The sequence below is a fragment of the Microcaecilia unicolor genome, chromosome 7, assembly GCF_901765095.1.
Source record: "Microcaecilia unicolor chromosome 7, aMicUni1.1, whole genome shotgun sequence".
Taxonomy (NCBI): domain Eukaryota; kingdom Metazoa; phylum Chordata; class Amphibia; order Gymnophiona; family Siphonopidae; genus Microcaecilia; species Microcaecilia unicolor.
The window spans coordinates 180,401,336-180,415,916 of NC_044037.1; the positions used below are offsets into that span (position 1 = coordinate 180,401,336).

The 14,581-nt window shown below is 42.8% G+C and overlaps 1 protein-coding gene across 2 annotated transcripts in view; it reads left to right on the forward strand.

Annotated features, from left to right (window-relative positions):
• Nucleotides 1-1,347: 1,347 nt before the first annotated feature.
• Nucleotides 1,348-14,581, forward strand: part of ARMC8 (armadillo repeat containing 8) — a 191,650-nt gene continuing 178,416 nt past the window's right edge. The window contains exons 1-3 of one of the 2 annotated variants that reach the window (XM_030208942.1): nt 1,348-1,579; nt 11,666-11,742; nt 13,419-13,490. In XM_030208942.1, the coding sequence (XP_030064802.1) occupies nt 1,535-1,579; nt 11,666-11,742; nt 13,419-13,490 (194 nt within the window). In that variant the 5' untranslated portion in view covers nt 1,348-1,534. The remainder of the gene's footprint in view (nt 1,580-11,665; nt 11,743-13,418; nt 13,491-14,581) is intronic. The other variant, XM_030208943.1, reaches the window with a different exon arrangement.

The following is a 14,581-nucleotide window of genomic DNA, read 5'->3' on the forward strand; positions in this document are numbered from 1 at the left end:
AACTAGGTGTGGAGTGTGCTACAGGTGGGTAGAGGTAGGCCCAGCCTGGAAGCAGGGAACCCGGAGCCAGGGAGAGCTCTTCCCAGGACTAGGGTAGATCCAGAGTGGAGGATGGTCAGACTAAGTGGATGGTCAAACGTAGGGGGGTCTGAGCCCAATACAGAGAATTTATATTGTGAGGAGGAGTGCAGCCTTTGGATATAAAATCTCTCTACAGGCATGGACAGGAGCCTTGTGAATATGTATATAGACCCTGCAAGAAAGTGCCCCTGTAACTATACTTGAAGAGAATAGTGGAAAAGGTGTTCCCTCCAGGAATAACAGAAGTCTGGGACTGAGTTGTGCTGGAGTTTATTAAATGACTGTGAATAAGGTTAAAGTCTGTCTGCTGCAGAGGTTGCAATAAAAGTTAATTTTGTTATTAAACTCTTTGGAGTGCGTGTGGTTACTGGATTGAAGAGCTGAGTGCAACCCAGAACTGGAAAAGTGTCTCCCAAACCCCCGGATCGCTATTCAAGACCACTGACCTACTAGTCCCAAGCTTGACTGCATGTGTGATGGAACTGAGGGGAGATTGGCCCTGAATGTGAAACTGAACTGAGATCTGTTTTGTGGCCTGGGACTGGAGCTAGTGCATGGGTGAGACCTGGGTTACAGAAGTAAATGTTGGCTAAGGATAGGTCAAGGTTGAAAATTTTTTACTTAAAATTGACCCCCCCCCCCCCAAACAAATTTCCAACATGGGCAAACAGTTAAGCAAATTTTAGAAAAAGTAAGCAATCCCACTTTAAACATTCAAAGCAGCCCACTTTGGCTATCAGCCTTGTCAAAAGCTGAGGTTAAGTTCTAGCATAAAATAGTACAAACAAATACACAAACAGCCTCACTGTACTCTTGCATCTGGCTGGGAAGTTGAACTGAAGGGGTCAAGAAAATACTTCAAACTCAATTACTTAAGCAAAGGAATTAGAAGTCGGTTCCCACAAAATTCTAATTTTGCGGGTTGCTTCTATATTACTTGGAAATTTTTTGAGAAGTCCAATTTAAGTCCTGAAAATTCTGTGGTTACAACATGCTGTTTTTCCTTCATAATATCTTCTATTTTTCCACCTCGGGAATGGTTCTTTCAGGCACAGTAGCTGTGCTCCCCAGACTCTGGTCAGATTCATTTTTGTATTTATTTCTCCATCCCTCCCTCACTAGCAACCGGGAGAGAGGATGAAGGATTCTGCGGGCAACAGCAGCAGCATCACCACATCCTACAGCTGTCTCCCTCCCCCTCCCACCAAGTAAAACTAGTCTCGGCTTCCACTTCGCACATTCGTCAGAAGAGCTGCCCCTTAATTGGTTTTCTGACCACCTCTTGGGCGCCTTCCCTTGGCCACATGGGGTCGGTAGGCTACGGTTAAATTTCTGCCGGAGGGCTGAGTGCCGTTTCGGCTCGGCGGCTCCACCATCTGAGTGGAAAGTGCTTCGGCCGGAACAAAAGGCTGGCTGCGGGCGGACGGGCAGCGCTAGGCCGGGAATTATCAAGATGGCGTGTCTCCTGGAGACCCCTATCCGCATGAGCGTGCTCTCTGTAAGTAACTCACCGGCTTCTGCCTCCGCCGGGCGGCGGCAAATGGGAGCAGGCGAGAGACGGGAACGGAGGGCGGATGGGCAGCAGCTGGGCCTCGCCTTCTCGCTTGGGTTGCTATAGAGTCACTATATCGCCCCCCGCCGCTCCTGTCACTCACAGGATCCAGGGGGAGACGGACGCCGCCAGGCCGGGGTCGCGGCGGAAAGGCGGGAGGTAGCGCCCAGTCTCTCGCGTAGCTTGAGTCGGGGGCCGGGGCTGGACTCAAGAAGACACCGCTCCAGCTGGCGACAGTGGTGAAGGGCGCCGGGTGTTCCTTGCCTCCCTCCCCCGGGCAGGTGCACCGGGGAGGCCGCAAGATGCCCTGGCAGGAAAGGGAAGAGCGACTTTTTTGTAAAAAAAAAAAAATTTCTGCGATGATATAAGTCATTAGAACTGACGTGTATAGGTTTTCCCACAAGAAGGCGATGGAGAAAGGGAAACTCGTTTTTTTAAAAATGTGTTTGTTTGATAGATGTTAGTGGTGATGCTAATTTGGTACCTTTTGGGCAAACATGGGCGATACCTTCAGAGGTCTGATCTGCATCTTTGTTTCCTAGGGAGAAAAGTGGTTAGATATCTATTTTAAGCAAATTTCCTGAAGAATTATAATAAATATGGTCTATGATTTGGCTATATCTGGGACTAAGCTGTGAAAAGATTTATTGATCATAATTAAGGGGCTCTTTTACTAACTGGTGATAAGTGCTATCAGGCAGTTAACACATCTTCAAATGGTGTCCTGTGGGATGCGCTCAAGTGTCCTGCAGTAACTATCAAATCTGTGCACACAAACTGCATGCTAAACATTTTTTTAAAATGTTTCTTGAAGGGGGTGTGTTTGGAGGTGGAAAGTAGGCATTCCAGTGCTAATCAGTTAACATAGTTACATTACCGCATGCTAACTGATTAGCACAGGATTAGTGCGTGAGCCTTTATCGCCTACGAAATAGGTGGTGATATGTGTATGCATGCAAATTTTTTTTAATGTCCACGCATGGCTATTAAAAAAAAATAGAAAATCAGCCATTTTACTGCAGTGGTAAAAATGGTCTTAGCATGTAGGAAAAATGTGCGTAGACCAGTTTTTACCACAGCTTAGTAAAAGAACCCCTAAATGATTCAGTCCTTTATAAAGAAATGGGGAAAACTTCATTCATAGTTACTTAATGGGCTGATGCTCAGAACTCAGCGCTATCTGGAACAGTGCCCAATCAGGGCTATGGGAGCAGCGCAAAAAAAAAAATAGGTTCCCAATGCACAGACATAAAAAGATGCAAATGATATGTGTTTTGTTTGACTGAAAGCAAGGGGGAGGAACACGCCGATGATATGAGATAAGTTGGAGCACCATGCCCAAGGTAGCAGAGGAACCAAGGCAGCGCATAATTAAAAGCTGGATGCTCCGCAGACCTGATTGGAGGAGGTATAGAGTGGATCCGGCTTTTATAGCTTATTCTGGTTGGCTAACAGAAATGGCTAGCAGAATTTGATTTGAAGTAACTATTAGATAGAAACTTGGCATTTCTTTTTCAAAACAGGTTGAATTCTATTATGTGAAATAGTATATAATAATACAGTTTGAAATTGGGCGTGAAAAAGACAAACTAGCATTTGTTTGTCAACTTGTTGAAATGTTTTTGGCTCACTAGCCTGAAAGAACAATGTGTGATTTATTTTTTATTTTTTATTTATTTATTCCATTATATAATTTTACATTCATATCATATAAATGCTCAGAAGTAGAAAATAATCAATAAGGAACTAACAAAGACAATTCCCATAATGTGTGATTTTTTTTTTTTTTTTTTTGTGATCTGTTTATTTTAGAGCACTTACTGCTTTCATAGTTAGGTTGAAAGAACTGCGGATCTATTTAGTTTAACCACATTCTAATTGTCTAATGACAGTCTTTGGGGCCATTTTACTAAGCTGTGCTAGAAGGGGCCATGTGCTGTCATTAGCGTGTGGGTTTCCCTGCGTGCTAAGGTCACTTTTAGTGCTGCAGTAAAATGACCGCATTCCCATTTTTTATATTAATGGCCAGGTGCTAATTTCCAGATTAGTGTGTGGCTATTAGTGCGAAAGCCCTTAATGACACCTATTTAGAAGGGGGAAAGGGCTCACACACTAACCATGTGTTGGTTGGTTGGTGTGCAGCAGTGTAGCTAACCGATTAGCGCTAGGCATGCCTGCTCTCTTCCCCCCACCCCCCAAATCGTGCGCAGATGGCCTGAACTACCGTAGTGCTTCCTTCCGCTTAGTGTGTTAATCAAGTGAAGAGCAAAGAAATCCAAGAACACTGTAAATACTGTGCATCAGTTAAAGAACTCTTGCTTTGTGGTATCATCGGGACCAGATTTCTCACAAGTCAGGATAGGCAGCAGTATGAAGCTGCCTTCTCCATCTTGATGGCATTTTCTTATTAAGCATTGTTCATTCTGTGCAGTTGTTGTCCTGTTATAAGTGAATCAGTGGCATTTGGTATACTATAAAATCTTATCACCTGTCCACCCTTTCTCTTGTAAGGTGCAATGGTGTAGCCAGACCCAGTATTTTGGATGGGCCCAGAGCTAACTTAGATGGGCCCTTCCATTGCACGCATAACACGGCACTCCATAGCCCCCCCCCCCCACAGATATAAAAAAAAATTATAGATTTTTTTTTCACCTACCCCACATCAACATCTCTCCTCCTCCACAGCGTCCCAGCATCTGCCCACTTGTTGCTGAATCCCACCCCTCCCTGGTGTTCCTTACAGGCGTCCCACCCTTGCTTTCATCATTTCTTGTCTGTTGGGACCTGGCCAATGGAATCCTGCAGAGCCGGCTCAGGCAGCAATAATTAAATCACTGCAGGTGCCGGGGACACCTGTAAGGTACACCAGGGAGGAACCGGGTTCAGCAATGGACGGGCAGATGCTGGGATGCCGTGGAGGAGGAGAGATGTTGATGTGGGGTGCCGCCGCTTGGTGGGCCTGAGCCAAGAATGGGTGGACCTGTGCCCACCCTGGCTCACCTGTAGCTACGCTACTGGTAAGGTGGTAGGTCTGATGAGATTCTACTGTTATGTTGAGCAGTGCTTGAGAGAGGTCTGTTCTATAGAGAAGGAGGTGTCCTTTTAGTGCACAGCTCAATGAATTGAGTAGTCTACAAGGTGCTACCTGCCTCTGTCAATTTTTTTTTCCACTACAATATTTCCTCTGGTGGGAACTCAAGGCTATCACATCCATAGAGAGACCAAATACATAAATCCAGTTCTTGGTATCATATCAAAATCTTTAGCAAAATTCATATGAGTTGTATTCATTTTTCTCTCATAAGCTTTATGCTAATTTTCTCAACAAAAAAAAAAAGAAAAGAAAAAGTTGAGCTGGCAGGACCTGTTGCACCAGAATCCATGCTTATTCTTCATAACAGTTTTCTTCTCCATGTGTACAGGCTTTTTACAATGACCTCTGTAATTTTTCCTTAACTTGACAATATGCTAAGAGATCCATAATTATATCAAACAAGTCCCTTTTTGAATATATATAGCAGAGATTCCAGTTACTACTTCTGAGGAACATACCTTTTTGTAGGCGCATTTCAGCACTGCGAGATCACATATTGTCAATTGTGCCTTAAAAAAATGAGGGCGCCATTTTACTAAGCCATGTAAGCGTCTACGCACGCCCAACGCATGCCAAAATGGAGTTACTGCCCGGCTACCATGTGGCTCTTGGAGAAAGCATACATTTTTGGCTTCCTCACCAAAAACACCCAGTCAGTTTCAAAACCATGGCTGTAGCCTTTTGGCCAAAACTGAAACCAGGCAGAAAAAGGAATTTGGGCCAGTTTCGGCACCGTAATCAGAACCGAAACAGAAATTCATTCAGCCTCTTAGAATACTCAAGATTTTAAACATATAGAAAGGAGGCATATTCTGAGGGTGCTTTGGGTGATCATTTGCACAAGAATTTGTTTAAGGCACACCAATGAACTGAATGTTCACTAATGACTACACGTTTTTAGTGCTTATCTCTCTGAGTGGCAAATCCACCCCACCTTCGAAATTAGTAGTTATTGTCTGTGTATCCTTATAAAATTTGCCACATACACATACTGTATATCCATTGCAACTTTTACGTATATGTCATGGCAGTTTATACAATTTCAGTGTATACATGTATGTATCACTACTTGATGCTTCTTGTCTTGTGTATGCACATTTGTAAAGGGTTCCTTTTCTTGTGTGTAGCATACGTATATCTGTGTGGCTCTATATGTATTTTATAAAATCTCCAAGGATAACTATGTTGGGAAAACATGTCATGGCTTCAGAAATCATAGTGGCAAGAAAATCTGATTGAGCAGCATCTGCAGAGGGTGGATAGCCAAGCAATAGAAAGTACAAAGGAGTAGAGAGAAATAAGCGAACCAGTATTGCCTCAGAATAGGCAAACCAGTATAAGTAAAGATCAGCAAGCTGAAATGATTGGTGGGCAATTAAGATGACTCCTCCCTCATGATGAAGGAACCATGAGAGGGAGAAGGCCACATAGCCTGGTGGAAGTGATTGAGAGATCACTGCTTTCTTACTGCTCCGGAGACAGGTTTCAGTTAAACAGCACACGGCTGAGAAGAGCTCAAAGATTTAAGAGATTGGCAGTTCACCAGAAAAAATGGAACCTGGATGAGAAGCCTGGCCTACACAACATGAATATGGAGGAGTGGGGAATGGTAGGCAGGGATGGGAGAGCCGAGGAAACGAGGGAGGGCGGTGACCCCAGAAGGAGAGAATAGGATACATTTGCACTACTGTTGAGGGTGTTTTCAAGATCTTCCCGTATAGTTACCATGAAAAGTTATTTATGTGCGTAAGTATTGACAATTACCACAGATACTTTTACCACCATCTGTTTAGTAAAACTGTCCTGGTGTTGATGATATATTACAAATAGGATTGTGAGACTTTGCAGGAGGACCATGTGAGACAGGGACACTTGTTCAAATTAAATTTCATCTACCATTTAGTTGCCAAGTGCAAGGTGATGATGTATGCAGGGAAAAGTAATCCAAATTATAGCTACATGATGCTAGGTTACGCATTAGAAACCAACACCAAGAAAAAGGGGTGTAAGCATCATCACAGATAATAGATTGAAATCCTAGGCTTGATGTACAGCGGTGGTAAAAAATAAACAATGCTAGATGTTATAATGAAATGGAGAATAAAACAGAGGTTATCGTAATGCCTCTGTATCACTCCATGATTCGATCACAACTTGAGTATTTTGTGCAGATGTAGTTGACACATCTCAAAAAAATATAGGAAAATGATAAATGGTACAGACAAGGATGGCAAAAATGAAAAAAGGAATGGATCAACTTTCCTCTGAGGAAAAGCTAAAGAGGTTAAGGCTTTTCAGCTTTGAGAAGAGACAGCTAAGGGAGATGTGATAGAGATCTGTAAAATAATGAATGCAGTGGAATGGTAAACACAAGTCAGTTGTTTTTCAGAAAGTACAAAGACTATGGGAGACTCCATGAAGTTATTAAGTAGTACGCTTGAACTGGGACAAATATTTTTTCACACAGTACACAATTAAACTCTGAAATTTGTTGCTGTGGTAACAGCAGTTGACGTAGGTGAGCTTATTGGATGAGTTCCTGGAGGAAAAGTCTGTAAAAGTTTTGACCAGGTAGACTTGGGGAAAGTCGCTGCTAATCCTTGGGAATAAGCAGCAGCATAATCTTTCTGCTTTTTGGGATCCTGCCAGGTACTTGTGACCTGGACTAGCCACTTTAAGAAACAGGATTCTAAATCCAGTATGTCAGTTCTTATATTCTTATGCCCTCCACCTGGGGTAATTCTATAAGGGATGTTTGTGTAGAACAGCATTTTGCTTGCCCAGGTGTGCGCTAATTAATTGCTTGATTAATACCTGCATAAAAAGTAGGTGCAAAGAAGTCATACCAAATTCAATAATTGGTGTGCAGTTATAAAAATAGAGCCAGGTATGCACATAACAATTGACACCAAATTGGTGATTAAATACCAATACTTTAATTGCATTACCATTCTATTTCTCATCATAGAAATGAATTTTTACTTGGTTGCCTAATTGTCATCTACAAACCTTATTGCAATATAACTCTGTATTTCTCATTCCGGAAATGGCGATCGCCATTACGGAACGATAGCTGACAAATGTAAGCCACATTGAGCCTGCAAATAGGTGGGAAAATGTGGGATACAAATGCAACAAATAAATAATCGGTATTATCAAGCACTAATTGGTGCTAATTTGCCATTGTGCGTGCAGCAGACATACGCCTCTTCTATAAACAGCGTACCTAACTTCTTTCATGCACAAATGCAAAGGGAGTGTTAATATGGGAGGGGCTTAGGTGTGTCAGGGCGTTCCGATTATTGTGGTCACTTCAGTTGCATTTACACACGCAACTGCCTCATTTAGATGCCACCATTTATGCCAGTTAGACATTGTGTAAATGGTTGTGCCTAAAGGTTGGTGTGAAGCTGTGGACTTACTCTCATATTCTATAGCAGATTTGGCGTGCAACTGTGCTGTTATAGGATTTTAGCCTAGTACCCAGTTTTTTGGTGCCTAACTTTAGAGCAATCTGTATAGAATTTACCCCATAATGACTGCTTTTTATTTAACCAAGACCAGTGGAAATGAGCTTAGCAAATACAATGATCTGGAACACTCATATTATAGAAGAAGCGTGAGTCTGGAACTTATGCATGAATTTATAATATACATACATATATGCTTTCTTTGAGGACAAGCAGGCTGTATTATACTCGCATGTGGGTCGGCGATCCATGCTGGCCTGGGAACCGGCATTTTGCATAGCAAAAGGTTTGCTAGAGCCGTCTGAGCACGCCACACGCCGGACTATGCATGTGCAAAGTATCTTCCTGCCCGCCGCGCTTCTTAGTTTTTTCTTCTGCGTGAGGAGAAAGAGCCTTGACCGTTTTTTCGGTGATTTTCTTCTATTTGTTCGGTTTTTCCTTAGTTGTTTTCTTTTTGTATTTAAAAAAAAAAAAAAAAAGTCTGTTCCCTTTATTTTTCTTAGTTTATTTTTTGCCCCAGTAAAGTTTCCTTTCTTTTTTGTTGCAGCCGAATTTAGGCTGCTCAGCCGGGTTCCTCCTTTTGTGCCCTTTTTTCTCGGCAGTCTAGACCTTTGATTTAGCCTGTTCTGTCTTCCCTTCCATGTCATCAAAGACACCCAGAGGCTTCAAGCGTTGTACTTGGTGCAACCGGACCATCTCAGCACAGATACCCATTCCTGGTGTATCCAGTGCCTTGGGCCCGACCATAGCCCAGCTCGTTGAGTCCTTTGTCTTCGTATGAAGAAAAGGACTCAATTGGCTCAAGAAGCCCAGAGAGAAAAACATTTTGGGGCTCGGTCCAGTCTTTTGACGTCGGCTTTGGAACCGAGGTCAGCGGCGTCAACATAGGCATTGAGGAATGCATCAACGTCGGGAGTAGAGGTAGGCATGGCCGCTGAGAGGCTGTGGCATTCTGGGAGTAGTGAGGCGTCGAGTGGGTCTCCACCTACCTCGAGGCTTCCTGCTGTCCAGGGCCCCCCCCCCCCGGGACTGTCCATCGTCGGACCCGACCCTGAGATGATGTAGCGATTCGATGAAGTCGTTGTCAGCACCGAAGGCTAAGAAGCACCGACACCGTTCTCCTTCGAAGCATGGTGCCGGGAGCTCCGGGACGCTGAGGGATTCGGCACCCGAGAAGCGTCGACACTGGGAGGACTGCTCCCCCTCCATACAGGAGGTGCCAACGTGTCAGTCTCTCAGCAGCCTGGTTCCTGCTCCAGAACCCCAGGCGACGCTGACATCGACTGCTCCACTGGCCCTGCAGCCTTTTCCGATGGCGGCTCTCGACAAGTGCATTTGGGCCTTGCTTCCAGAGCTTCTGGAGGGACTGCTGTGAACATCTGCATCGGTGTCAGGGGTGCTTGCGCCTACCGTGTTGCCTGGTGCTGTGGTCTCTGGGCCTCCACCCATGGTGAGGTCCCTGAGCTTGATGCCACTTGCAGCTCTGGTATTGGCTGCCACCCAGGTCGACTCCCCATTGACGTCGGTGGAGGAAGCTTCACCGCAGTCCATGCGAGGGTCAGCTCCTCGACATCGTCATCGAGACCATGGGTCTTCGGCGTTGAGGCGGGTACGGTCTCGGAGTTCACTGAGGGAAGTGCTTTCTAATACCGAGAAGGAGCGCTTGTGGGTGTCAGAGGAAGATCTCTGGTACTTCTCCTCCGATGAGTCCTTTAGGATTCCCTCTGAACCTTCCCCTCCACTTGAAAGGAGACTGTCTCCTCCTGAGAGTCTCTCCTTTTCATCTTTTATACGGGAAATGGCTGAAGCCATTCCATTCTCCGTAGACATGGAGGATGAGCCCAGGGCTGAGATGCTCGAGGTCCTTGACTACACCTCTCCACCTAAAGAAGCAGTGACAGCGCCTTTGCTTAAGGTACTCCGGGAAGTGCTTATGCGGAACTGGGCGTCCCCTCTGTCTGGTCCTGTTGTCCCTAAGAAGACTGATTCCCAGTATCGGATCCACAGTGAACCTGGGTTGATAAGGTTTCAGTTACCCCATAACTCCATGGTGGTGGACTCCGCCCTCAAAAGAGCCAAGAGTTCTAGAGACTATGCTTCAGTGTCCCCAAGCAGAGAAGCTAGGACCTTGGACTCTTTTATTTGTTTGTTTGTTTGTAGCTTTTGTATCCCACATTTTCCCACCGATTTGCAGGCTCAATGTGGCTTACATTTGCCATAATGGTGGTTTTGGGAGGAAGCTGTTTCAGGCTGCTATGCTCGCTGCCTGTATCCAATCATACCAGCTCTTTACGAGCATCCATTTGCGGAACTCGGTGCAGCAGCTGTCTAGTTTGGTCGATGCCCTCATCAACAACATTCAACACAGCAAATCCTATGCTCTTATTAAGAAGACTTTCAAAAATAGGAGTGGGGTGTGTGCCAAAAGACTGGTTGCAATCTTATCTTTCCAGTAGAACTCAATGGTTCTTTGGAGCAATTACTATTCAGAAGTTGTTCCTTTATCTTGTGGCCTGTCCCAAGATTTCCTACTTTCACCACTACTATTTATTTATTGGGATTTAATATATAATATATAAGTCCTCTTGCATGCCTTGTAGTGGACTATAGAGTTATTTGTAATCTTTATGAATACAATATTTAATTGAAGATTACAATCGAAAGTGACATTGTTTTCTATAAATAAACTGAATGATTGTTTGGAGGGGATAACTACCTAGTTGGAAAGAAATCATTTGAGTCTAAATACAGATAAAACCAAACTCATATGGTACTGGCTTTAACCTGTGATTCACATGTTGATGATACATTGAGAAAAACAAACCAACAAACATAGCTCCAGTGCATATTCTGTCAATAACATTCTTTTATTTAAGTCGTTGAATGATTGTAATCCAACTTGTACTGACTTGCCTGCCTAGCAGACTATAAGGAGGGTAATTCTGTAAGGTGCCACCTAGATTTAGGCAGCAAGCATGTGCGTAAGTGCTGGTGCTGTAGTCATTTACATGCATATGTGCATGCATAAATGATTGACTTCCAGCTACTCTATGCACCAATCTTTTACTTTCATGTAGGAGTTTGGGCAGAGCAGAGGCAGGACCCACAATTATGCACATAAATTATAGAATACTATGATTTAGGCACATTCTTTAAAGTGCTTAAGCCTAAAATATAGGCTCATGTTTGATCCGCTAACACTAGTATTCTGTAAAAAAAAAAAAGTAGGCACCTACTTATAGAATATGCTCTCAATAGGTGAGTCCTTGGCATCTAAATCTAGGTGCCACTTTATATAATTACCCTCTAAATGTCAATAAGAAATGAAACTCCTGATTGATGGGGTTGGAGGAGGAGTTCTGGTTGTAGAAATCTTAACAGGTTGGAGGTTTATTAACTTGAACTGACAGGTATATATGTTTTTCTGTTTTGTTCAGAATATTCTTTTTTTCTTTTATTATCTGGCAGGAAGTAACAGCAAGTAGTCGCCATTATGTGGACAGATTGTTTGATCCTGATCCTCAGAAGGTCCTGCAAGGTGTTGTGTAAGTAATAGAAACGTACATTTTTTTTGTCAAAATTATTATTCTTTAATCTCAGTTACAATTCCTGTGCTGCATTTAGTGTTTAATTATGTATTAAACTACTTACTGTAAATTAGTTGAGTTTCCAGAATTTTGACAGTAAATAAAAAAAAAAAAAAAAGAAATCCCTGATGATATGTCAGCTGTGTCCTGGATGTTTGAGGGATAGCTGTGATAACATGCATGATTTTTCAATCAGATATTGTGCTTACACCTGTCCAGTGTTAAGGATTTTTTTGTTTTGTAGGGGGGGGGGAGAGGAGGGATTGCAGTGGTTTGATAACTTGAACAAGATTAGGTCAATATTTAAACCCCCAGTAACACTTTCTGTGGTATTTGAATATTTCAGTATAGGGGATAATTCTATTAGAGGGTGCCTATATTTAGGTACCATGAACGTAATTATTTAGCAGCTATTGTATAAAGAAAGGTAGATGCCTAGTTTTCTTTATAGAATACTAGTGTAACTAGGTAAATATGGGTGAGCACTTACCCCAGCCATAGAAATGCTTGTGCCTAGATTCAGGAGGGATACTTGTAAATTATAGCACTCTATAATTTATGGGCATAAGTGTGTGCCCTGCCTACATGAACGCTGGCTTGCAGAGTACTGTATGGGCTATCAAAGATAGACGCCTACATGGCTTCTTAAATAATTACCCCCACAGTGCTGCTGAATATTTGTGGATAGGAGGTTTATTTGTATAGCAGTGGCTGCAACATAGATAACTCCTTTTGAATATTTGGCTTGATATTTAGTGTTCTGACTGCTAAATTTCTTATCATTAGCATCTTGCACAAAATAGTAGATTCCAGTGCCTAATTGCCAATTTTTTTTGAAGAGTTATTGGCTGCTGCTGCTCTAAAATACTATTGTGATTGACTGTCTCCTGATTTAGCCCTATTACTTTCTCTTGAGAAAGGCATAGTACAAATTGTTAACACTTAACTAGGACTTGAGAATTGCATCATAAGTTGCTGACTGAATAGCATGATGGAAACATGTAACTTCTTAGACAAAGAAATTCCTAAACTACTTAGAGACATGGGGAATGGTAATTAGAAATATATATTGCTGTCTTAGAGGAGAAGAGTGGTTTTGATTGTTTAATGCTGGTTACTTTTGAATGGAGTGGAAGAGTAGCTTAGTGATTAGAACAGTGGACCGAGAACCAAAGAAGCCAGTGTTGAAAACACACGTCTCCCGCTGATGTTCCTTGTGATCTTAGGCAAGTCAGTTAACCTCCATTGTCTCAGGTACTGTTTAGATTGGAAAGCCTCTTAGACAGGAAACTAACTACAGTACCTGAATTATAACTTGCTTTGAGTTTAGATTTGGGAAAGTGAACAATTTTAAAAATAAAATCCCATTCCAAATTTTGAAGCAGGGGCTGCCATTTGGATAATAGTAAAACTTCCAGAGAAGTCTAGATCATTTGTATCAGAGGTTGTGATATACAGAAGAGCAGAGATTTAAGTCATGTTTTATTTGCTTGAGTACAAATTAGGCTTCATAAGGGGAACAGATGAACCTCTATAGAAAAGTTAAGTAATATTGAACTTGCTGGAAAACATTTTTTATTAAAACATATTTTACCATTTCTTTTTTGTTGTTGTTTTCGTTCCTAAACGGATAGAGACATGAAAAATGCAGTCATTGGAAACAACAAGCAGAAAGCCAACCTGATTGTTTTGGGAGCGGTACCAAGGTATATCTAGTCTTGCAGTATTTCACTGTGTATGGGAGGAGAGAAGGAGACAAAAAGAACCATTATAACACAACCTAAATTGCTTATCCTTTCGTTTATTCTCACAAATGCACTTTATAATACATCAGCCATCATATTCTGTGTTTCTGTGGCCCATCAGGTCTGCCTAATCATTTCTAGTGCATTGTTGCAGATCTTTGTTCAACTAGCTATCCCTTTGTTTGTTGCAACAATGGTTCCTCTAGGTGTATCCCATCAACATTTCCTTAGTGCCAGCACCAGACCAATCCAGGAACTTATGGGTAATGTGCCCACCTACCAGCAGGTGGAGATAGAAGAATAATGAATTGTTTGAGTTTCACAAGTTCCTGTTAAGGAACAACAAAATTTTGTGTTCTCCCTCTCCAGCAGGTAATAGATTTCTGCCTGTGCAGCTACAGTTTTGAATGTCTTTATAGCTCCAGGTCTGGTTGAACCCTGGTACCAGATTAGATGTGGGAAAGATTTTCATCTGTCTTTCATAATCATCTGGAAAATATCTGGTGGTGCCAGGTCCCTATCCCATCCCTCTCCCCGAAGTTTTTACCCTTCTTCTGTCTTTTGTTACTGACTGTTGTCTGAGGAGAGCTGAGAATTGTGAGTAGGAAGATAGCTGGGGTAAGTTTTCTGTCCATTTTGTTCTTGCATTCACCCGGGTAGGGAAAAAGCGTTTGCTGGTGGGGCTTTTTTCTACAACTTTTGCTGTTTCTAAGACTTCTGCAGCTGACTTTATATTATCAGTGACGCCTCTGGCAGAATCCATTAAATATTGCTCCTGCTGTGGAGCATTTTGAGTCCATTGGGCTCTTGTGCTTCATATAAGCAGCTTAAACAGCAGTAGCAGACAGATGATCCAGATGAGGATTCTTTGGGGACTAGCTTTCGGGGCTTTTCTCCTCAGTCTGAAGTTTCTCATGTTTCTGAGGTGTCTCACGGTTGCAGGAATGGCAGCCATTATGAGTGTGCGCCCCATGGTTTCACTTTCATAAGTGGCTCAAATCTCTACTCAGGCGGCAGTTCTTCAATGGAGGGTCATACCTTTACTCCATTAT